The 24,816-nt window shown below is 49.3% G+C and overlaps 1 protein-coding gene across 5 annotated transcripts in view; it reads left to right on the forward strand.

Moving 5' to 3' along the window:
• Window positions 1-24,816, forward strand: part of Trak1 (trafficking kinesin protein 1) — a 169,131-nt gene that overhangs the window by 77,756 nt on the left and 66,559 nt on the right. For all 5 annotated transcript variants that reach the window (XM_031345664.1, XM_031345666.1, XM_031345656.1 and 2 more), the window contains one exon: window positions 15,234-15,428. Coding sequence is in view for 3 of the 5 variants with exons in the window: in XM_031345656.1 (XP_031201516.1) it covers window positions 15,234-15,428 (195 nt within the window). In the remaining 2 variants the exon portion in view is untranslated. The remainder of the gene's footprint in view (window positions 1-15,233; window positions 15,429-24,816) is intronic.

The raw sequence follows: 24,816 nt of genomic DNA on the forward strand, positions 1-24,816 counted from the left end.
GAAGCTGGTGTCTTCAGTAAGCTCAGGGAGGACCTTGCTAATAGCCCCACCCAAGTTCCTTTGGATCTGTGGATGAAAGACACACATACATATTAGTATATTTTCAACCTGCCTTTTTGGCTCAGTTGCTGGGCACTTCTAATCTCCCTCGGCTAGCATGTCTTTCCCAATAATCTTAGCTCAGCACCTTTCAATCTGCCCTCAGCTTCAGTGCTCAGTTACCTTTAGTCCCAGCTCAGCACCCTAACCTCCTGCTTGGAGAAGCAACCTGTGGCCACTCAGCCTGAGGTCTCACATGACTGGAGAAGTAGCCTATGGCCACTCAGCCTGAGGTCTCACATGGCTGGAGAGGTAACCTATGGCCACTCAGCCTGAGATCTCACATGGCTGGTGACCTTTTCTCCCTCTGAAGCATGGTGAAAACTCCCTTCCTCCTCTGCATCTCCTCCCCTCCCAGAAGTCCCGCCTCTTTCTTTCTGCCCAGCAATTGGCCACTAACATCTTTACTGATAGATCAAGGACCAATTGGGGAACAAGACCTTAACATCAGACCCATCCCATACACCTTCCATAGTGGGAGGGATGCTGGGATGAGTCTCTGTAGGGAGGGTCTAGAACTGGAAGGGAGGACTTGGGGTCAGTCCTTTGCTTCATGATTTTCTGTCTCATGAAAGAGTGAGGGCGGAAGGGTCTGGACGGGCACAAATGCAGAATCCAAACTGCCAGCTATGAGCAAAGCCTTGTTCTACGTGACTAGCATTACCAGGATTACATATAGATGAAGATTGATAGCTGGGTAGGTGACAGGCAGACATGATAGAGATCATACGTTGATTGACTAGTAGATGACGGACAGATAACAAATATAGATAGATGACAGACAAATAGACAATGTATAGATAGAGGGATGGACAGATGTTGCCGGCCAGCGGCAACAATAAAAATGGGTTTTCTGGAATATGGAGTCAGGGAATTGGCAAGCCATATTTATACCTTACCCACGTGGAAGGTTGTATAAAAAATTAGACAGGAGATGTGATCACTCAGTCACCTTCCATTTAATCCTCTCTTTGCTACAAGCCAACAGGTAGAATAGGTGAGGCAAAACCCCTCCCCCAAGTTCATCAGCATGCCGGCCCAATCAGCAGCTCCTTATTCGGTCTCTGGAGTTCCGATGTAACTGGAACCAGGAGAGAGGCGTGGCAAATAGCAGGAGGTGGGCAGAGAGGTGTGGTTGTGAGAGGCAGGCAGGGTCTGAAGAATCAGCCCTCAAGCCAGGAGGGTTACAGACAGACAGATGACACAGGCCTTTAATTCCAGCCCTCAGGAGGCAAAGGCAGGAGGATCTCTCTGACTTCAAGGAGTTCGTGTCTACATATCAAGTTCCAAGCCAGCCAGGACTTTGTAGTAAGACCCTGTCTCAAAGCAAACAAACATGGACACAGACCGGCTGGCAGCTTTGCTGGGAAATGTGCTCTATCCTAGAATGCCCTGGGAATCGTTGCTGCAGAGCGTGGACAATCTTGTCTGAGCAGCAGCCTGACAGTCCTCTCTTCCTCAGGCCTCGCCCTTAGGACTGTGGGCTCTGTGGATGGTCTTGTCCTTGACCACATGGTGTGCTTTCTGTCAGGTGATTTCACGCTGCCAGCCCAGCCCAGAAAGTAAAGCAGGAGGACTGGACACATTGCACAGTCTTGCAGAATGTCTTGTGCTTTTCCAAACCACTTAGCAAAGGGCTTCCACACTTCTGAGCCAGTCTCTTTGTTGCACGAGGCTCTACCTACATGCTCCTGGCACCGTGTGGAACTTAGCAGCCCTTTGCCTCTGTTTCCCAAATGCTGGAACTCCAGATGGTCACCACCATATGCAGCTACCAAGGCCACTCCTAGCCCTGCATAATTAAACCAAAACATGTTAAAAGAAATGTCATCAAGTTTTTATAAAATTCTTTAGAACTTTAGTGTAGAGTAATTTTTATTGATTGGTGTAATTGGATTTAATATGAAAGCCTACTTCCAAAGAAAATACAACACATGGGGTTGGCCTGAAGTTCAGCCAGTTGCTTGTGTAGCACTCAGGGATCACTGGGATCAATGCCTAGTGTAAACCAGACGCTGTGGCCCATACCTGTTAGCCCAGCGTGTGGGAGGTAGAGGCAGGGGTCCATGATCATCTGTGGCTGCATTGGGAGTTCAAGGCTAGCCTGGGGTACAGGAGACAGTGGAGGGGGGCAGAGAGAGAGAGAGAGAAAGAGAGAGAGAGAGAGAGAGAGAGAGAGAGAGAGAGAGAGATAAAGAGAGAGAGGGAGATAAAGAGAGAGAGGGAGATAAAGAGAGAGAGAGGGGGGAGCATGTCAAAATCCCTTTGTTTATAACAAGTCTTTTCCTGTTCGGCTATGGAGTCTCAGCCTCAGCTTCCTCTCTAGTCCCTCACCCTTCATGGGGTCTCCCGAGTCATCCTCTGCCAGCTGCACTCAGAGGTGAGCACCCTCAGTTCTTTTAAGAAAGAATGTATTTTGCATACATTTATGTATGCATATTATTGTGTGTGTACATGTGTGCATGCCCTATGAGTGGAGGTCAGAGGATAACTTGGGGGGGGGGCTTCTTCTTCCACAGTGTGGGTTCAGGGGTTAAATTCAGTATTCCAGGCTTGGCAGTGAGTGCCTCACCAGGCACCCCCAACCCTCACTTCTTGCCTGGCCTGTGACCAGATCTCCCTCCTGTACCTGTTGGACAGTAGAAGACACAGAACCTGTTTCATGAGGGATTCTGCCCTCACCCTCAGAGAGCAAAGGTTGAGGAATCCTAGCAGACTGGCTCTGCCGGTCTCCACTGATCTCCTGACCTATCCACATGGCTGGCCACGCTTTTTTATGTTTTCTGCACTTCCTGGTAGCTGAGGACATGGGGTTCCAGGAAGGTAGCACTTAAGAGAAGGCATGAGACCAGGACCAAGCTCGCCCTGTACTTAGCAGAGGTGAGTTCCTGTGAGTCCTGTGAGCCATTTAGGCAGATTAATTGAACCCACAGAGTGCACTGTGGGAACCCAGATGCATAGACCCTCGGTTAGAAGCACAGGTAGGATACTGAGGCTTGCTGCTGGTAACTGAATTTGAGGGGTGCATTTTGGGGATCAAGCCTGTGTTACGTGTGATCTGATGCTGTCCCTAGGTAGTGAAGACTTGAACTAAATCCAGGGCCCCCAGCTGATACTGGCTGAGGCCTGGCTTACTTGCTTGTAGTGTGGGGAGAGACCCAGCATGCTTGGGCTGGAAGGGTTCCTGTGAGCCAGTGGGAGAGCGCCAAAGAGCAGGGTTTTTGTTGTTTGTTTGTTTGTTTGTTTTTCTGTATCAGTGGGATTACCATTAATTTTGATTTTAGATTGTCTCATAATTGGACAGAGCTGGGGTCACTGGACAAAAACCAGACCCAAACAGCCCGAGTTCTAACATGCTTACCATGAGCCCACCTGTCTTGAATGTAGACTTCAGTGTAATAGACTTTTAGTCTGTTTCCCATTTCTCTTGCCAGTGTATACTCTTCAACTCCTAACATTTTCTTCCTGTTTTCGTGTGTGTGTGTGTGTGTGTGTGTGTGTGTGTGTGTGTGTGTGTGTGGTATAGTATATATTTGTGTGTGTGGTGCAGTGTGTATTTGTATGTGTGTACATGCTGGCATGTATGGGCACACATGTGCATGGGTGCACTTGCACACGTGTGCATGTTCACATAGAAGCCCAAGGCTGATGTGGGGAATCATCCTCTATTGATCTTTCACCTTAATTATTGAGACAGGTCTCTCAGTCAAACCCAGAGCTCACTGATGTATGTGGCTAGTCTCGCTAGCCAGCTTGCCTTGGGGGATCACCTGTCTTCCTTTTGTCCCTGAGCCCGATGCCTTCCCACCCCTTGTTTGCCATTGGATTCTAGCCATTCTGTTTGCACATGTTAGTGTTTCACTATCGTCTTAAACATGAACACTTTTTACAAGTTGTGTTAAAATACACAAAACAGTTGTCCTTGAACACACTTAAAGCATATTGTTCTGTACTGTTTAGCCCCGGCTCCTTTAAATTGGCAGTTCTGGGACTTGAACTTAGCTTCATGCATGCCAGGCAAGCACTCTACCAATGAGCTACAGCCTCAGCCAGTCACTCTGTGCCACGACTGCATTTAAATACTGCACACTCACTGCTCACTGGCTCTGGGCATTTTCACCCAAAGGAAGTAATCTCTATTAGTAGTCAAACTTCCTTAGCCCCTGGCAGTGCCCAGTCTACTTTCTGTGGTGGGTTGACAGTCTCTAGGAGGCTCTGAAAAAAAAAAAAAGTCAAGCCACTTGTGGTCTCCGTGGCTAGCTTCTCTCACATCCTCTGATTTCATGACACGTTCATGTTGCCTGTCAACACTGACTGCATTCTGTCTTTATGGCTGAATAATGTTCCATTGTCCAGGTGCACTGTACTCACTTATCAGTTCTGTAAGTCTGTCGACATCTGGGCTTTTCTGCCTTTTGATCCTGTGACTAGCTCGCTGAGAGTTAAGTTCGTGTGATTCCCTCAGAACAACTGTTTGCAGCCCTGCAACCAGCAGTAGAAATTGCTGTGGCATGTGGCAGTTCTCACTTTCTGAGAACTACTGAACTGTTTTTCAGGGCCACGCCTGCGCTAGGCAGAGGGCGGTGTTAACCATGCTGTGGAGCTTCAGGCCCGGGGCTAACCTGAGGGGAATGGCTTTCTTCCCAGCTGCCGCTGCCTTCTCTGGTGGTGGCCACTCTCTTAGGGGTCTCACCCTCTGAGTGTTCTTAACAACGTCTCCTCCACATACATTTAACATTTTGGATATTGTAAACAGCCATGCACCACCGGGCTGTTTACAATCTTGGGCCAGGATCGCGTCCAGGGAAATATCGATAGCCGATTGCATCGATGTGGGCATTCCTGGGCGAGCTTGCCCACAGCAAGGCAGCCGCGACGTCACCGGCATGAGACCATCTGCTTTGCTTTGGGCATTTTGGAGGCGTCTCGGGAGGTCCCGCCTCCTTCTCTTTGCCCTGCTCTTTGCTGCTCGCTCTGTTGCACAACAAAACAGCATGCCCACTTGAACCACGCCACATTCAATTGCTCAAGGTTGCCCTTTAGCCTCACACTGGAAACCCTGTTTCTGTAACCGAGTGGGTGGACTGGCTGCCTCAGCTCAGCTGCTTGTCAGGGTATGTATCTTAGGAGCCTGTGTGAGGGCCCGTAAGTGTATGTGCATGTGTGTTGGGGTGGTGGGCAGATCCACACACCTGAACTGGGGACACTATTGCTTTTTTGGATACCGAGTTCTTCAGGTGCTTTAAGGCTGCAACCATTCTAGAGAATCACCAGTGTCGTTTGTTTCTTAGCTTTGTTGACTTTTGCTGTCCAGTTTCCTACATGCTTGTCTGTCTGTCCTGTGCTTTGGAGACCCTCTCTGACTGCTGAGAGTGTGGGGTGCCGCAGACACAGAGCCCTGCCTTCTGTCTCGTGGCTGCTCAGCCCACAGCTCACCCCAGTACCCTGGGGCTCTGCTGAGGCCTTGCTCTCCCCTTCCGTCCAGTCTGTTGTCTTAGCCTATAACACGCCCTCCTAAGTCTTCTGCCCTCTGGGTGGTCCTCAGAGCCAGCACAGTGTGTTCTGGGCTGAGGCCAGCAGAGCCTTGCAGAGGTTCCTGGTTAGCAGGTTCTAGAAGCCGCTTGGACAGCCAAGGAGCCATGCCCAACGCGCATGCGCCAGGGTCTGGCAGCCGTGCTCAAGGCGCATGCTTGGCTCTGTGGTTCCCTATCCTCTCTGGCTTTGCTCGCCTTAGTCCACTGCCGTGTTTGAAACAGCAGATGGCTCTCCGACTCCCCTGTAATCTGTGGAGTTACATCTATGCTGCAGAAGATGCATGCCAGTGCTTCAGCCTGTGATCCTGGGACCCAGGGACAGGAGGATGGTGTGCTCCAGGCTAACCTGTACTACCACCCTACATAGTGCAAACCCTTCACAACAGGCAAAAATAAGGGATTGTGACGGCATTCCCCAAAGAAGCTTAGGCGAGTTCCCAAACGGCCTGATCTCGAGATAAGAGTGTTCTAAGTTGTCTGTCAGCTGTGGATTACCAGGCTCTTGCTCAGCACTCGCTGCATGGCGTATGTGCGTCTTTAGGTCTGTACCCTTCAATCCTTATATGTCCAGAGAATGTAATGGTTTCCAGGTCTCTACGTAGGTGCTTGGACTGGGGCCAGGGTGGCTCACCTCACTCATCACCCTTATGGTCGAGGGGATAATTGGTGGCTGAGCAGTGGGTTGGGGAGGGACTAGGAGGAGAATTGAAGACGGAGGAGCTGGCAGTTTGGCCCTGCTTGATGAGTGGCTCTCATTGGGCCCTTGCTTGTCTCTGTTAACGTAGCCATGATGTACTCCCAAGGCCTGCAGTGACAGGCAGGGTGGGAAATCCCAGCATACTGACTTGTTTAAAGTGGCCTTTGGCTACCTAAAATCTTCTGAATTCGTCTAGCATGTAGAAATCAAGGTATTTGAGGGCTATCGAGAGGCTCAGCGGGTGAAGACACCTGACACCAACCTGGGTGACGTGAGTTGATCACTGTGACCCATGTGGTGGGAGAGAACTGATTCACATGCAGGTGCACTGTGGCACCTACGTCCCCAAATAAATAAGTAAATGAATGAATAAATAAATACGAGTTTAAACGTTAAAGAAACCGGGTGTGTATGTGTGTGTGTGTGTGTGTGTGTGTGTGTGTGTGTAACAACTTAGATCCCGAGGCTCCATAACCCTGTGGCCCTCCCTGTATCTTTTCAGAGAGTTTGCTGGTGGGCAGAGTGTCTTCCTCATGCTACTGCCTTACACACAGAGAAGCTGAGTCCAGAGAGATAAAGATGAGGTTTGGGTGGGGTTACAAGGCACAGTGTGGGCAGGATGGGGCTGAGGTCCATTTTGCCAGACTGTTTTGCCCACTTATACACAGTCACATGGGTCGTTTTCATGCACACATGTAGTGCGCTTTGAGCATGCTCATCCTGTACTCCACTCTCCTCCCTCTCTGAGCCATCCTACCTCTGTCCGCCAGCTTCATTCCCCTACAGTCTAGGGCCTAGACAGTTTTCTCTTCCCTGTCACCTGAGCCTCTCTGATTTTATATATCTACAAAATCTAGGAGCTACAGTTGGGAGCGAATGCACGGGTTTGCTCCCTGAGATCACCTCCATCAATACGCAGCCTCTAGCTGCATCTGTTTTCTGCAGGTGGCATGGCTTCTGTCTTCCTTGTGGCTGAAAGCATTCCACTGCGCATATGTAGATCATACTTTCCTTCTCCCTTCCTCCGAGGCCGGGCACCCAGGCTGGTTCCATCTCTCAGACATTGTGCACTGTGCTGCAGCCAACACTGACGTGTAAAGATCTTTGGGATGCGCTGACTCGACTCGGAGTCTTTTGGGTGAACACCCACGAGTGGGAGAAGCTCGTCATACGTGGTTGGTTTGGTGTTGGTAGCCTTGAAGCCTTGCAATACACTGGCTGTCCAGAAGGTGGCGGTGTGGCGCCAGCTTCCTCTCCCTGCTTCTCTCAAGCCCTTTTCCCACTTCCTCGTTTCTTTTCTTCTTCCTTCCAGTTTCTCTCTCTTTTATCTTTTCCTTCCCTGGTGGCTTCACCATGTGGGCACTGCACTGTCCATGATCTACAGAGTGGTTAGGGGTGTTTGTATCCTCTGTCTCCTGACAGCCGTGCAGTTACTGCCCTGTTCTCAGGGACCAGAACCCTGGGGGTGCATCCCTTCTCCGTCTGGGGACAGCCACCTCAGAGCAGTTATGTACCCTACAGGAGACCCCTCCCCGGGAGCCTGACTTCTGAGATTCTGAGTTTTAAATTTGAACACCAGAGTCATTGTCTCTGCCGTGAGAAAGGGGCGCCTGGTAGGTCACTTCAACACAGAACAGATTCTCTGGTGGAGGGGCCTCCTCGAAGTCCCCTGAGGGGCGTGGGGATGGAGATCCCTGGGGTGCCCTGTATTGTCCCCTCCCTCCCAGGCAGCTCTGAGGAGTGCCCTCATCTTAGAAGTGGGCCATTCCAGACCTCAGGGCATGGGCAATCCCCAGGGGGTCCTGGGGAGACTTCCGTGTCAGGCATTACATTGGCCTCTGCCTAGGACTCGGGGCACTTCTGCTGTCCTGTGGTTGTGTAGTTGTGTATGTGCCAAGGCCTGGGAGAGCCTGGGGGGATTGGTCAAGCAAGGTTCACAAATACAAGCTGACATTTGAGTGACATTTTAGGATGCGGGGTATGGGCAGTGAATATTCTAGCGGTGTCTAAAGTTGCTGGTTTTAAAAAAAGATATTTCTGTGTGTGTTGGGATGGGGGGCCATGGAGAATGGCAGGAGGTTTGTGTGTCCTAATGGAAGGGAAGCTAGAGAACAGAGCAGGGGCTGAGCTGGGAAGCGTGCTTCAGCTGTGGACTTGGCTGCTTCACAAGAGGCAGAGCTGTTTGCGAATAAGACTCCCACAAGACAGGGCATCATGTGTGCTCTTTAGTCTACACGGAAGGCATCATGTGTGTGCTCTTTAGTCTACATGGAAGTCACTATGTGTATGCTCTTTAGTCTACATGGAAGGCACCACGTGTGCACTCTTTAACACAGAAGGCACCATGTGTATGCTCTTTAACACAGAAGGCAATGTATGTGTGCTCTTTAACACAGAAGGCACTGTGTGTGTGCTCTTTAACACAGAAGGCACCGTGTGTGCACTCTTTAACACAGAAGGCACTGTGTGTGTGCTCTTTAACACAGAAGGCACTGTGTGTGTGCTCTTTAACATGGAAGGCACCGTGTGTGTGCTCTTTAACATGGAAGGCACCATGTGTGCTCTTTAACATGGTAGGCACTGTGTGTGTGCTCTTTAACATGGAAGGCAATGTATGTGTGCTCTTTAACACGGAAGGCACCATGTGTGCTCTTTAACATGGAAGGCACCGTGTGTGTGCTCTTTAACACGGAAGGCACATGTGTGTGCTCTTTTTAGCTTGTCCAGGGCTGTCATGACCATGGCCTTGGCATTGCCTGTGTGACTCAAGATGGCTAGCACCTGCAAACTGGGCAGGTGACAAGGACACAGCTTGACAGTCTTGTCCTTGTGCTTAACCAACCTCCCTTGGCCCATGTGTGGAGCCTTCCACCCGTCTCCTAGTGTGATGTCATGGGACACCCTAAGTTCCACACACAGGCTTCCAAGATGGACAGTGGGTAGCAGAGGGATGCCATGTTAAGTACTGAGGGCTCCTCAGACTGAACCTGCCACCTGCTTAGTTGTGTGGCCCTGACTAATGAGATCACCCATGCTCTTTCCTCACCTGTGTAGCTAAGCAAACAATATCTTGTCCTCAGTTTCCAGCGGGGACAGTCTGCAAGTACCTGTGGGTTTCCAATATTGGCAACATTTCTGTAGATTCTTTCTGTGTGTGGATTCTCTCTTCATTCATATATAGGTGCATGAAATGTGTATGAAAATGTGTATGGAGGCCAGAGAACAACCCTGGATGTGTCTTACCTTGGACACTCTCCATTTTGTTTGTTGAGGCAGGGTCTCTCCCTGGCCTACCAATCCGCAAGCAGGCAAGGCCAGCTGGCCAGCAAGCCTAGGGATCCACCAGTCTCTGCCTCCCAGTGCTGGGGTTATAAGAGTGTGTGTCACCACAGCCAGCTTTTTTATGTGGTTTCTGTTGATTGAACTAGGGTTTCCTCTTGCATGCATGGCAAGCACTTTACTGACCGAGTTTCTCCCCAGCTTCAGTCCCATTAGATATTTTCTTTATTTACATGTCATATGATATCTCCTTTCCCAGTTTCCCTTCCAAGAAAGAGAAAAAAATAAAATAAAATAAAAACAAAAGCAAAAATAAAAAAAACCCCTGTCCCCTTTCCTCTCCCCCTGCTCACTGCCCTATCCTCTCCTGCTTCCTGGCCCTGGCATTTCCCTACATTGGGGCATAGAATCTTCACAGGGCCAAGGGCCTCTCCTCCCATTGATGCCCGACTTGGCCATCCTCTGCTACATATGCTGCTGGAGCCATTAGTCCCACCATGTGTACTCTTTAGTTGGTGGTTTAGTCCCTGGGACATCTGAGGGTACTAGTTAGTTCATATTGTTGTTCGTCCTAAGGGGCTGCAAACCCTTCAGCTCTTTGGGTCCTTTCTCTAGCTTCTTCATTGGGGACCCTGTACTCAGTCCCCAATGAAGATGGCTGTGAGCCTCTACTTCTGTATTAGTTGGGTATTGTCAGAGCCTCTCAGGAAATAGCTATATCAGACTCTTGTCAGCCAGCACTTGCCGGCATCCACAATAGTGTCTTGATTTGATTGAATATGAGAAGGATTCCCAGGTGGAGCAGTCTCTGGATTGTCCTTCCTTCAGTCTCTGCTCCGTAATTTGTCTCTGCAACTCCTTCTATGGGTATTTTGTCCCCCCTTTTAAGAAGGAACGAAGTATCCACACTTTGATCTTCCTTCTTCTTGAGTTTCTTGTGGTTTGTGGATTGGTCTTCATAGTTCTTTATGCTACCTTTACCCAGCCTCAGGCCTCGATGTGTCTTCTCAATCCAGCACGCTCGTGGCCATTTTCACAGGAAGTCCCCAGAGCCTCTGTCTCTGAGGTCGAGGAGAGCTCCCTGGCTGCCTCCACCTGTCTTTCCCATCTCCTAACATTCTGCGCTGTGAAGGGAACTGCAACGTTGCTTATGTCTATAGATGGTTGGCCAGGTTACAGAAAGGTCAAATACCCTGATGCTTGAGAATGCATTTTGGTCCAGTCTTGGAAGGACAGGTCAAGTCCCAGTGGCTGAGCAAGTGACAGGATGGTCACAAGTGACGTGTTATTCTTAGAAGGGATTTCCACACTCCACCCACCCCGGCCTCTGTTCTCTTCCCCACTGTCAAGCAACACAGAGACACCAGAGTATGACAGCCTGTTGTGTGGGTGTTCCTGTGGGAATGTGTTGGTTCCCTGCCCACTCTCCTGCAGACAGGCTGCCGCTTGGGGCGGGGGGACAGCTGTGCAGAGCTGGGGGGGGGGCAGCTGTGCAGAGCTGGTTTGGTCAGATCTCTATTTAGCCAAAAGATGCCACTGGCTGGCAGCAGCTGTCTTGAGCCCAGGTCCCCTTCCTCAGGTGATGGCTGTGCTGAGGACTCTCCAGAGGTGGGAACTGGCTGCTCACCTCATAGTAGGCCTACAGTGGAGGAGGCTATTTCCTTTGGAATTGAGTAGGAAGAGAATGTCCTTCTCTTGAGGACATTGGGCCATAGCTTTCTGCGGGCGTTCATGGCTTCGGTCATAGCTCTCTGCAGGCATTCATGGCTTCGGTCATAGCTCTCTGAGGGAGATCACAGCTTCTGTTCTCCACAGACCTTTGAGATACAGGAGGTCTTGCCTAGGCTTTGCTAGCCAAGATGCCGAATATGCCTGTGGTGATCCTTCCCATGTTAGGCAGAGAAGCCCCTGCACTCAGATGCACACATTTCCCCTCCGGACTGAACCATGGCCCTAAAGTACCATGAAATTCCCAAAGTCCTGACTTTACAATCAATCATTAACTCTTTTCTTGGCACTCTGAGAGCCCACAATGGCTTTCTGCCTAGGAGTGTTCTGCAGTGAGACTTTACAAACTGATCTGAGTGTGTGTGGTGGGGGGAGGCGGTGTAGGCTCCTGGGAATCTTGGGGTGGGTGTGGATAGCTGGGTTCCTGCGCAGAGAGTGACAGCTCACAGCTGTGTTTTCTTAAATGATTTCATAGACTTGGAGGGTGCATGGGGCCATCTCATCAGGTACAGAGGCACAGGATGCGGGTTAGCCTGACCTGCGTCCCCACTGTCCACCTATGTCACTGCCTCCTGCCTTCTTGCTTCGACTCATCCAGAGAGAGGAAGGGAAACCCAGCTCTGGCCACTCTTCTGATGTGGGTGTCCAGCAAAGTCCTGTCCTCGGCTCTCCCTGCTCCCTCTGACGGTGACCTCTTCTCCTACTGTTGGTGCCGACCATCTCTTCTGAGTGTTTAGTCAGACCTTAGCTGTTCCCGTTTAACTCTCTCCATCTTACCTGTTTTTTTTTCTTTACTGCACTTGAAATCAAATTTCTCATTTTTAAAAAAGATTTATTTTATGTATATGACTACACTGTAGCTGTACAGATGGTTGTGAGCCTTCAGTCTCTGCTGGCTTAGGCTCAAAGATTTATTTATTATTATAAATAAGTACACTGTAGCTGTCTTCAGACACACCAGAAGAGGGCGTCTGATCTCACTACAGGTGGTTGTGAGCCACCATGTGGTTGCTGGGATTTGAACTCAGGACCTTCGGAAGAGCAGTCAGTGCTCTTACCTGCTGAGCCATCTCGCCAGCCCCAAACTTCCCATTTTTTTAAAAAAAGATTTTATTTATTTATTATATATAAGCACACTGTAACTGTCTTCAGACACCCCAGAAGAGGACATTAGAACTCATTTTGAATGGTTGTGAGCCACCATATGGTTGCTGGGATTTGAACTCAGGACCTCTGGAAGAGCAGTCAATGCTCTTAACTGCTGAATCATCTCTCCAGCTCCATCTTCCTGTTTTAGCAGCCCCCAATCCCAGCATTTTCACTTCCCCATATGGTTCTCCTGCCATATTCCATATTCCAGAGTGAACCAGCCTCGTCCTCACCTTCATCTGTGTTTCCAGTTTCTTCGACTGTCCACCTCGAGCATCTGCTAACTTTCGGATTGGTTTTTCCCGTCCGAGGGCCGATTCTTAGCACAAAAGGCAGAGTTCATCATCCTCTCTTATCCAGCTAGGCCCACATGGGGCTCGGTCGGCTTCTGGGTGGACGAGACTCAAGCAGCTCCCACAGTGGTTTACTGCTGTAGGTTCCTTGCTAAATGGGCTGAGCTCATGGTGACGTCAGAAACCCATGGTGTTGATTTAATCATCGGCTGCAGGGCACTGTGGGTCTGTGTCCTCATCCCGGGTGTCATCCTGCCATGCTACAGTTTAACTAAATAAAAAGCCTGCTGGGGTGGATCGTGTGGGGAGGCTCACCGTCACCTTGGCTGCTTAGAATCACCATGGAAGCACACCTCCAGGTGTTCTGCAGAATTCTACAGTTTCCAGAGAGGGTTCACTCTCACTGTTCCCTTCCTGGACTCCCGAGCTGAATAAAAGGCAGAAATCAAGGCCCGCACCAGGGCTCCTTTATCTCTGCTTCCTGACTGGGGGTGCAGTGCCACCGGCCATTCTGTGCTCTTGCCAGTACGTCTTCCCTACCATGATGGACTGTGTGTCCTCAAACCATGAGCCAAAATAAGCCCTCCTCCATGAGCCGATGCTGATCAGGTTTGGTCACAGCCGCAGGAGAAGCACCCACCACACCATCCCTGGCTTTACTACACACCCAGATGAGCACAGCCTGGACCCAGAGCTGGCGAGTCCAGGGGTGAATCGAGGACACCTGTGTGTGAAAGACTGCCATCTCATGGCCAGATGGGTCATGTACTGTAGTACTTAAGACAGAGCTCACCGACACAGAAATAGGAGTTCTGACAGGGCACTGTGGGTATGGGACATGGGACGAGACAGAGAGACCAATTCTGCTTGGAGAGGTTGCTGGATCTACACTGGAGGGAGCGCTGCTGGGCTGAGGCCTGGACTGTGATGGTTGTGCTCTCAGAACTCTGCTGGGCCTCTGGTATTGTGTGGGTGGTGGATGATGATGGATGGATAGATGGGTGGATAGATGAAATGATGGGGGAATAGACAGAAGAATGGATGCATAGAAACATGGATGGATGGATGAATAGAAGAATAGATACATGGATGGGTGGGTGAATGGATAGACGGGTAGATGAATGGATAAATGGATAGATGGATTGATGGTTAGATGGATGGAGAGATGGATGGATGGATAGATAGATGAATGGATGGATAGATGGTTGGCTAGAGGAGTGATGGATGCATGAATAAAAGAATGGATGGATGGATGGATGGATGGATGGATGGGTGAATGGATGGATGAATAGGTAGATGGATGGATGAATGAAAAGAAGGGTAGATGGATGGGATGATAGATAGAAGAAGGATGATGCATGGATGGATCAAAAAATTAATTGCAGGCTAGATTCTAGGTGAGGGGATGGCGTAAGCAATTGGATGCTTTGGTTAAATGGTAACCGGGGTGGCTCCAGAGTGAATGACTGAGAGAAGAGAGGGTGAAAGATGAAGAGGATGGCTTGAGAATGTTGGTTCCCCTCCCCAGAGAGTAGGCGCTCAACAGGAGGCGCTACTGTGGGGAGGTGTTGGCAGTCAGCATGCAGAGTTCTAAGCTTAAAATACTAGTCTTGGACTCATAATAGTTTACATGTTTATGGGGCACAGTGTCATAGTTCAGTACATGTAAATACTGCACAGTGGCCCAGTCATGCCACTGGTTTATCCACCACTTGAAATACGTGCCATTTATCTCATGGTGTTGGGATCCCTCAAGGTCCTCAGTATTGGTTATTTGGAAATGTGTACTTAGTGGCTGCCTATCACAGTGACAGTGGCCATATGTACTGGCTAGGTTTATGTTAACTTGATACAGCTAAAATCATCTGGAGGATGATTAACCTCAATAAATGAAATACCTCCATAGGATTGGGCTGTAGTCAGGCCTGTAGAGTATTTTCTTAAATAGTGATTGTCTGGGGGAGGGTTCATTGTGGGTGGGGCCAGCCCTGGTGAGCCTGGATTCTATAAGAAAGCAGGCTGAGCAAACCAGTCAGTAGCTCTCCTCCATGGCCTCTGTACCAGCTCCTGCCCTGCTTGAGTTCCTGCCCTCACTGCATTTGATGATGAACAGTTACATGGAACTGTGAGTGAAATAAACCCTTTCCTCCCCAGCGTACTTTTGGTCATGGTGTTTCATCACAGTGGTAGGAAACCTAACGGAGATACCATACTAGGCTGTACAATGTTCTAAGATATATGTTTGGTACCCACCTGTGCCACTGTGCCCATTAGACATCTCCTACCTCGATAATTCTATGTCTTGAGAATAAAGTTCAAATTAGAAAAGGCCCCTGATGGATGTGTCCTTGCCTGGATTGTCATGCTGCAGGTGGGTGAAAAGGGATGGGCCTTAAGCTTAGCTCTCAGAGGTGATGGCCAGGGTAGGTTCTCACTCAGTCTTCTTCTCTCCAGACGTGTGCAACAGCACCAACCTTCCAGAAGTTGAGATCATTAGCCTGCTGGAGGAGCAGCTGCCCCATTACAAGCTAAGAGCTGACACCATCTATGGTTACGACCATGATGACTGGCTACATACGCCCCTCATCTCCCCAGATGCCAACATCGACCTCACAACAGAGCAGATTGAAGAGACGCTGAAATACTTCCGTAAGTAGCTGGCTCCATCTGTGGCCACAGCAATGTGATGCCAAGTCCTGTGTTTTGGTCCTGCCATCTGTGGAACGGTAGCCAAGTGGGATGTGGCCTTAGGGGTTAACCACATTAGGGGGTCTTCGCGGTCTGGATGAGTAGTGGGGACCAAGTATTTTCATTTGAAACATGCAGAATAACTTCAAATTATTCTCATGTCTCTTCTGATTTAAAACATAGTAACTTGTATTTATTGTATATTGTTTTATATGTGTGTTTGCCTGCCTGTGAGTATGTGCATCCTGTTGCATGCAGTGCCTGCGAAGGCCAGAGAGGGCGATAGATGCTCTGGAGCTGGAGTTACAGGTGGTTGTGAGCCACCATGTGGGTGCTGGGAATTGAACCCACATCTTCTATAAGAGCAACTAATGATCTTAATTGCTAAGCCATGTCTCCAGTCCCATCATTTCCCTTATAACTCTCCATTGAGAGTGAATCTGTTTGCATTTAAAAAACAAAGATTACAAGGAAATCTAGGCAGCTTCTGTCAATGTAGATAGCAAAGCCTGACTGTGGAAGCTGGTTAAGCTGGAATTCCAGGAGCCAAATCATTGCTGTAGTATAGGGTTACACCTCTAGGTGGCAGAGCTGCTTCCTGTTGGGTGAGCTTATACTTAGGGAGGCTTGGAGGTGAGGAGGAAGGCAGGGAGGGTGAGCGAGTGAGGGAGTGCTGTGTGCTGATGTGTACTGCTGACAGGAGAATGATTTAAACATTAACATTTACTGTTACTAATGTTTATTCAAATGGCAGTTTCTTTCTCCTCTTTTATTCTTTCGATGCTGGGATTTGAATCAAGGTCTTGTATCTTGATTCATGGTGCTTTTAATCATGGGGGGCGTTAGGCAGCTATTCTAACAATTTGCAGTGGGCTCGGTCCTTTTTTTCTTTTGTTTGTTTGTTTTAAGGCATTTTATTGTAGAAAACACACACACACACACACACACACACACACAGAGAGAGATAGAGAGAGAGAGAGAGAGAGAGAGAGAGAGAGAGAGAGAGAGAGAGAGAGAGAGAGAGAGAGAGAGAGAGAGAGAGAGAGAGAGAGAGAGAGAGAGAGAGAGAGAGAGAGACTGGCCATGTGGAAAGAGGGGTAAGAGCAAGAGCTTAAGAGCAGTGGTGGTGCACGCCTTTAATCCCAGCACTTGGGAGGCAGAGACAGGTGGATTTCTGAATTTAAGGCCAGCCTGGTCTACAGAGTGAGTTCTAGGACAGCCAGGGCTACACAGAGAAACCCTGTCTCAAAGGGGCTGGGGGAGCAGACTCAGTCCTTAAAAGGGTTCCTTTAAAAATTTTTCTTTCTCCTTTTTTTTTGGACAGTCTCACTGGGTAGCCCAGGATAGTTTGGAATTTTCTGTGTAGTCTAGGCTGGCTTCAAGGTCATGCTGATCCTCCTGCCTCAGCCTCCCAAATGCTGAGATTATAGGAGGGCACCACCACACCAGACAATACATGTTGCTTTATTTTTTTTCCCACAGTGAGACTGATCCAGAGGCTCCAACATGCTAGGCAACTGCTCTGCCACAGAGTGACCTCCATCCCTGGAGTTCTGTTCTTTAGACATTTACACATTCTGGGACTGGAGAGATGGTTGAGCAGTTAAGAGAGATTGCTGCTCTTCTAGGAGACTGGAGTTCAGTCCCCAGCACCCACGTTAGGCAGTCCACATCCATTTGTATCTCCAGCATTGGGCAATCTGATGCCTCCTTCTGGCATCTGTGGGTACTGCACTCATGCGCGTGCCTAAGCACAGATGCACACATATATCCATAATTTTAAAAAACCTTAAGACAAAATTAATATCCTCTCTATCACATACATGTCTGTGTATGTCTCCTTTGCATATTCGTATGTCATCATGCTATCCCTTTTAAAGACCTACGCCTGTTTCTCTGACAGTAACAAGCTAAGAACCAGCTTGTAGTACATTCCTGAACTTTCTGCAGTTAGAAACCAGTTCTCTAGCATAAATCAGTCTTTCCAATTCCTGTGATCATTTATAATGAAACAAATTGCAGCTATAAGTCTGTGCTTTAGGGTGTGTGCTGGGCAATTCTCAGGTTCTCTACATTGGATACTAGTAAAAAGGAATTCTGTTTGAATTGGCCTGTTGAGTATATCTTCCATGGGCTTTCCTGATAGTCCATGTCAATAAGAACAAAAATAGAATAATCCAGGTGTAGAGTATCTGGCGTGCCTCATAGTGGGTCAGAAGTTCTTTGTGAGTCAGTTTTGTTTAGCCAGGGTGTCTGTGCCAGCAGGGAGTGAGTGTGGGATCGTGCATGGAAAGCCAAGTCTCTTGTCTTGTAGGTTCCCTATTTTTCTATTGTGGAAGTCCACAGTATAATTGGAAACAATCATTTGTGAGAAAGTCTGTCATGGGGCTTGTTCTTCTGATGGAGCCTCGCTGTTGTCTCTGCAGTGGGAGGTGCCTGATTCCTTCTCACACACATCGATTGGCCATGGACCTGCGCATGCGCGGTGTAATTGGAGTGGCACATCGTATCCCTAGAAAAAAAATCTACTGTCAGGCAAAGCTGCTTTGATCTAGCACCAGTGCACAGCTCCTAAGGTCTCTTTATCAGGAGACTCAAACAGGGATGGATCATTTGTTTTCAGTTATATGTGTAAGAAAACACAAAAGCAGCCCTGTTAGAATCACTGGCGTAAACTACAACAGGAGGAGCTGGAATGAGCTTAAGGTTGGGTGCATCCAACTCTGCTTGTGTATTATTTCCTTCTGTGGATTCTGTGCTGAGAGCTGGGTAGCTCTTTAATGTCTATTGATTGGCGCTGGAGAGATGGCTCAGCAGTTAAGAACACTTACTTCAGAGGACCTGAGTTCATTCCTTAGCAGCCACATCAGGAGGCTCACAACTGCTCCACAGGAATGGATGCCCTCTTCTGGACTCTCCGAGCACTGCACTCACACGTGCATACACCCACATAGACACAAACACATAGAATTTTTTTTTAAAAAAAACAAAAAGGAACGTAAGTATTTGTTCATTAAATAACCAGGTATTGACTTTGAAATTAAAAACTTAAACTGAAGTTCTGGGACACACACACCCCAATTGGTCTGTAAAGAAAATTTATAGTTTCTGTTAACTTCCAACAGAAATGTAACATTGTTTTCTGTGGTCAGACCTGAAGACTAGGCTGAGTGTCAGCTGCAGGATATGCAACTTTGTTACCAATGGAGGTCAGAGATGCCTGGATGCTGCACTGCAGTGGCTAGACCTTGTTAAGCCTGCCTCTTCCCATCACTGGGGACAGATGCTGGGCGTTGTTCCAGCATGATGGACCTTTTTTGAAAGTTCTTCATTAAGCAGTTCTTACATCAGCAGCTTTGGTTTTCCTTGGGTTTTCAGAACTGCAAGACACAGCTGTTGCTCTTTGTAGGGATAGAGGTGCAGGTGGTGTGGAGAGAGCAAGCCCTGCTTGCCTGGTGTCCTGGGTTTTTATTTATTTATTTTTATTTGTTGTTTATTCTCAAGGCAGGGTTTCATTATGAAGCCCTGGCTGGCCTAGAACTCAGTGAGATCCACCTGCTTCTGCCTGAGTCTTGGGATTGAAGGTGTGTACCACCGTGCCTGGCCCTACTTCTTTATTTATGTGTGTGTGTGTTTTATATGTGTTCTCATATGTATGTGTATGTGCACATAGAGGCAAGAGGCCTCTTCTTCTATCCATCTCCAACATATGTATGTTGGTGTTTTTTGTTGTTGTTGTTTCTGATATAGGGTCACACTACGTAATGTATCCCTGGCTGGCCTGGAACTCAGAGATTCACCTACCTCTGAAGTTCACCACCATGCTGGCTCACCTTACATTTGAGACAGGTACTCTCACTGGACTTGGAGATCAGTGACTCAGCTTGACTGGCTGGTCAGGAGCCCCCAGGAACCAGAGTTGGGATCGCAGGGGCATGCCAGCACTCCTGGCTCCTTTAATATATGCCAGGGCTTGATCTCCAGATCTTCATGTTTGCACAGCAGGCAGGTTATCCACTGCGCTGCCATCCGGCCCTATTTGGGTTTTGTGTATCTATTTACTTTTTGTGTATCTGTTTACGTATCTGTAACCTGGGAAACACCTGACTCAGCACAGTGAATCACCAGTGGCAGGCCACTGGGTGGCTGAGAAGACGTTGTCCACTGGTTCCCTTCTAGGTCCTCTGTGGGCATTGTGTAGGGCGGTGTCCACTGTTGCTGGTGGAATTGGTGATACAGGGCTCCCTAAGGTGAGAAACCAGAAAGGGGTGGTTATGACTTATTGTAAAACCAGAGTGGTTACATCCTGTCCACTGTGTTTGGGGGTAAGACCCCACCCCCACCCCTAGTGGACAGCCAGGCTCTGCCCCTGAACCTGGCCCTCAGCTGCCTGGCTGATGAGAGGGAACACTTCTCCATCTGCCATTTAGAGTCAGACCTCCTTCCACGTCAACTTTTCCAGAGTCACTTCATTCATTCAGAGTCACTTCATTCATTCAGAGAACTCATTCTCCATGGTTCGCATAATATGTGGTGCACAGCCTGAAACAGCTTCATGCTTCTGTGACATTCAGCTGTCTCATGTGGTCTGATGGTGACCTGTGTGCAGTAGACCAGTCATGTGACACTCAGCGGACACCAAGCAGCAAGGTCACCATGTTTGCTCTTAGGTGGCCATGCTCCTGTTGTCCTTCTTCCCCCGCCTTCTATGGTTGACACACATTGATCCAAGAAGGAATTCTCTGTGTCATACCCAGATCTGCTGATCACCACACCTCTGAGGTCACCTGGGAAAGAGCAGGCCCCGAAGCAAACAGGTTTTGGAATGTCACCCCAGCCTTGGCTTTCGGTGTGCAGTAATCCAGCCAGCCAGCGTGTGCAGGGTGAGGCAGGCACAGCGTTCCTTTCAGCACCAGTGTTCTTGCCTGAGATTTTCTGACTAAGAAAGTGGGCACACCTCTATTGTTTAGATGTTCTTTGTGTCCAGGACTGTGGCACGTGCAGGCTGATGCTGAGGGAAGTGAGGACGGTAGTGACCTCCCCTCTGGGACATCATTCTTTCCCCCACTCCCCTCTGGGACATCATTCTTTCACCTTGACGGGACTGCCATGGTCTTGAGTGCCTCGGAACAGGTCCTGTCAGCTTCAGCTCTCCTGACAGAGGTACAGGTGGCATCTGGCCCTGTGTTAATTGGTTGTGGGAACACGAGGTCAACTGTGACCTTCCATTCCAGTCCTGCCTGCCACCCCCCTCCCCTACCCCCTCCAGTTGATCTCACATACTGAGGAGCCTCTGTGTGGAGAGCGCTCTTCCTGGGGAGGGTCCCAGAGTACTAGTTAAATACGAAGAGCCTTAGTCAAGGTATTCCTGAGAACGGAATCATTGTGCAGTTAAATTGTTTGCTACAGTGGCTTCTTCCCCTCCAGCTCCTTTTCTTGTCTTCCTCCCCCTCTTCTTCCTCCTTCCTTTTGTCTTCTCCTCCTCTCCCTTCTTCTTCCTCCCCATGTTCCTCCTCATCCTCCATCCATTTCTCCTCCCACACCGGCTCCGCCTCTTCAGAACCTGTCTGCTCCAGGGCTGGAGAGATGACTTAGCTCTTCCAGAGATCCTGAGTTCAAATCCCAGCAACCACATGGTGGCTCACAACCATGTGTAATGAGATCTGATGCCCTCTTCTGGTGTGTCTGAGTACAGCCACAGCGTACTTACATATAATAATAAATAAATCTTTAAAAACAAAAAAGAACCTGTCCGCTCCTTGCACTTACTGTACATAGTGTAGGCTGACCACACTATGGTCTTCTACCTCCACGTTGGGACTCCAGGCCTGTACTGCCATGCCTGGCTCAGATGTGCATTTCATACATAGTCACTTCTCCTGACAGGCTCTTATCTTTTTCAGAAGTCTTACAAGGTATCAGGGGAAGGGAATCTTTACTGTTTATACAGGTGACCAACCGTTATCCAGGAGGGGATGCTCAGAGAGGGGTCTGGGAATGTAACCAGTGGTTTCCGGATGTGTGTGAGTGTATACAGCTAACCAAGAGTGTGCGCGCACAGGAGTGCGTACTCACAAGAGCACATGCACACAGTCCTTGGGGGAGTGGTCAGTGAAGAGGCCTTGCAAAATCCTCCCATCACCAAGGCCTCTTCCCAGACCTATTAGCTGGCTTGGATGCCTGTGGGAATTGAAAGTGAGAGCAGTGTGGCCAGGCTGCCATCTCATTCTCCGAGTGAGCCTCTGAAGTTGCAGCAGCCACACCCAGCTTTGGGTCTGGGCACTGGTGTTGGAGGAATGGAGCGGCCTCTCAGATGTGAGAGTGCCTGGCTGCCCTTGTGCACCCCTGGCCAGGGATTCTGGAGCGCATTGCTCGCTCTCGGTCCCATGTCTGTCATCTGACATCTCTCACCGTTTTTTGATCAAACCAGATTCCAACATTACCCTTTTCTGCTCAAGAACAACACGGCTGGCAAGCAGCTCTGTACAGATTGTTTTCTTCTTGTGTTAATTCAGCCAAGTTTGAGACAGCTCGCGTAGGAAACTGACACGAGAGCTCAGCTCTCACTCTCCTCACAGGCTGCCACTCTTTGGCAGGGTTTGTGTGGGAGCAGAATTAAGGGGCTTTTGAGCCCGTGGTTCTGAAGCCGTGGCATCATCTGTGTGCCATGCTGGTCATGAGCCTGAGATTCCCCTCCTACCCCACCCCCCAGACCTTCTGTGCTGACAGGTGCTCACCTCAGATCCTCTCAGGCTTGTTACCGATGCCAAGATACATCCTCTTCCTGCCCTTCCATCAAGGGGGTTGATACTGATGACAGCTGCCACAGACCCAGGCCCTGGGCATTGCCCTCTCTTTGCTTGCAGGTCCTCTCATGAATGGCAGCTTCTACCCTTGCTTTCCCTGGTGGCGGGGCTGCCTGTGCCTGGAGTAAGAAGGGACAGTTGGCATCAAGCTGTTCCTTGCAGACTGCCTGCTGTCATGAGCTCTCACTGGCTGGCACTGACAGTCTCAGCAGTGAAGATTGGAAAGAAAAAGCTGGATCGTCAGGCTGAGTGATGGCAAGCCCGCGCTCTAGCCAGGCCCTCCCTCCCTCTCTACCGCCTCCAGCCTTGTGGGAAAAGGTGGTGCTGCTTTTGGAGAGCTGGGAATGTGTTTCAGAGAGGGCTTGAGATCTGCAGCAGAGCTTCTGTTTAAGCACGTTTCCTCTCTGTGCATGGGTGTGCTTACAGGTGCATTTATATATGTGTTTACCTATGTGTTGCTACACCTGCATGTGTGGTGGGGAGCTAAGAAGACAACTTCAGCCACCCTTGCTCAGGCTCTGTTCACATTTTTGGTTTGAGACATGGTCTCTCATTGGCCTGGAACTCACTCTATATACTAGGCAGTCTAAGCAGTACTTCCTTCTACCCGGGGCTAGGTAACACGCGCAGGCCACCATACATGGCTTATAAAAACTATTTTATGTGTTTGGTTGCTATACGTGCGTGTATGTCTGTGCACCATGCATACTTGGCACCTGCCGAGGCCAGAAGAGGTCCTCAGATCCCCTGGAACTAGACTTACAGACGAGTGTGTGCCATCGTGTAAGGGCATGGAATGGGACCCAGATCCCCTGGGAGCCTCTCTCCAGCCCACTCACCCTACTTTTTAAACGCAGGTTCTGGGGAATCAAATGTGGGTCCTTGTACTTGCTCAGTGAGGACTTCCCAGACAGAGCTATCAGCCCCCCACTCCACCCCCACTCCCACCCCCGCCCCAGGAGTCTTTCAGCTGTTGAAGAAGTTGCTATTCCTAGTAGTTACCTTAGCTCTCCAGTGCACTGAACAGATGGCCACACAGCAGTGACCTAGAGCAATAGACGTGGGTTCAGCTCCGGTTCTGAAGGTCAGGAGCCCAGAGTCCATGGGGCCATGTTTGCTCCTTCAGGGCGCTCTGAGGGAGACCTCAGGGCTTTCCCCTGTTCCTATGACTCCTGGGTTTGGGGAAACTGCTCTAGTCTACCCTCCTGTGACTCGCCACTTTCTCTTTAAGGAGGCTTTGATCCCCTTTAATTTAGGGTGACGGCACCTTGAATGTTTAATTTAGGTCCATTGCTTCTGGTGGAAAATCATCTTTTTTCCCTTTTAAATTACATTTTCTCTTTCTGGGTGTGCATGCGCACCACCTGCAGGAATCTTCTTTCTCCCTCCACCGTGTGTTCCACTGGTAGAAATTGGCTACCGAGCTAAGTGGCCAGCTTTTACTCACTTAGCTGTCTTACTGGCCCAGGAGGTAAGTCTTCAGATGGGTCTTTAACCCTCACCCTGGTGTCCCCTGAAGTGACACAGGGTTTGCACCTAGATGCCTGGGCATAATCCACTATCCCAACCCTAAGATACCCCGTCTTCGAATCTACACACAACAAGGTCTGTCAGTGTCTTGCTGCGACTGTGAACAGGGTCTACTGCACTTTGACCTCGAGAATTCACCCATCCCACCCCCAGGTAGGGCATTCTGCTCTCCTCTGGAGCCTTCTGGGTAATCCATCATCTTGCCCTGGATCTGACCCTCCTCCTGTCTGGTTGTGATTTATGCCCACAGTACTAAGCTTTTCTGTTCTTGGTACCTGTGTCCCCATCCACATCCGGCTGATGTAGTCACCGCCGCCCTGCGCAGAGACACACAGAACAATGCCTCCAGAAGGTTGGGTGGCAGGAACAGAGCAGTGAGGCACACCTACCCAACTTCCTAAGGCAGATTAAAATAGCTTCCTGTTAGTCTCTGCCTTGTGTGTATGAGCTGGCGCGTTCCCTGCCTGCCTTTCTTTGGATATTCACTGTGGCGTCATGGCTTTCGAACACACCACCTGTTCCTTTTAGGTATAATTAACTATATTTTCTGTATAATACTTAAACTGCCACAACTCGGTCCAGCTCTTCTAAGCTGGCTTTTTGTCCATCCTCTTTTCATCTGAGACCTTTGGGAGTGGCCTTTAAGTCCTCAGAACCTGGGCTTGTTGTCCATCATGGTTACTCCATGCTCCTAGCTCTGCAGGGACCCTGGGTGTTCCCTGATCCCAGCATGGGTACTGAAAGGCCGTACACCTCACTGCCATAGGAGAGAGGCATCCTAGCCAGGCCTTACTCCCTCTTTCCCTCTCTGCTCCCACTTTTCTTCCCTTTCTGTCTGTCTGTCTGCTCCTCACCCGTGTGTGTGTGTGTGTGTGTGTGTGTGCTGTCTCTCTGTATGTGCGAGTGTGGGTGCACACACATATGTGGTGTGATATGTGCATGCATGTTAACACGTGTGTACACATGTGATAGGTACATCATGTGTGAGTACATGCATGTGAATGCCAGAAGTT

This window comes from Mastomys coucha, unplaced genomic scaffold (assembly GCF_008632895.1).
Source record: "Mastomys coucha isolate ucsf_1 unplaced genomic scaffold, UCSF_Mcou_1 pScaffold23, whole genome shotgun sequence".
Taxonomy (NCBI): domain Eukaryota; kingdom Metazoa; phylum Chordata; class Mammalia; order Rodentia; family Muridae; genus Mastomys; species Mastomys coucha.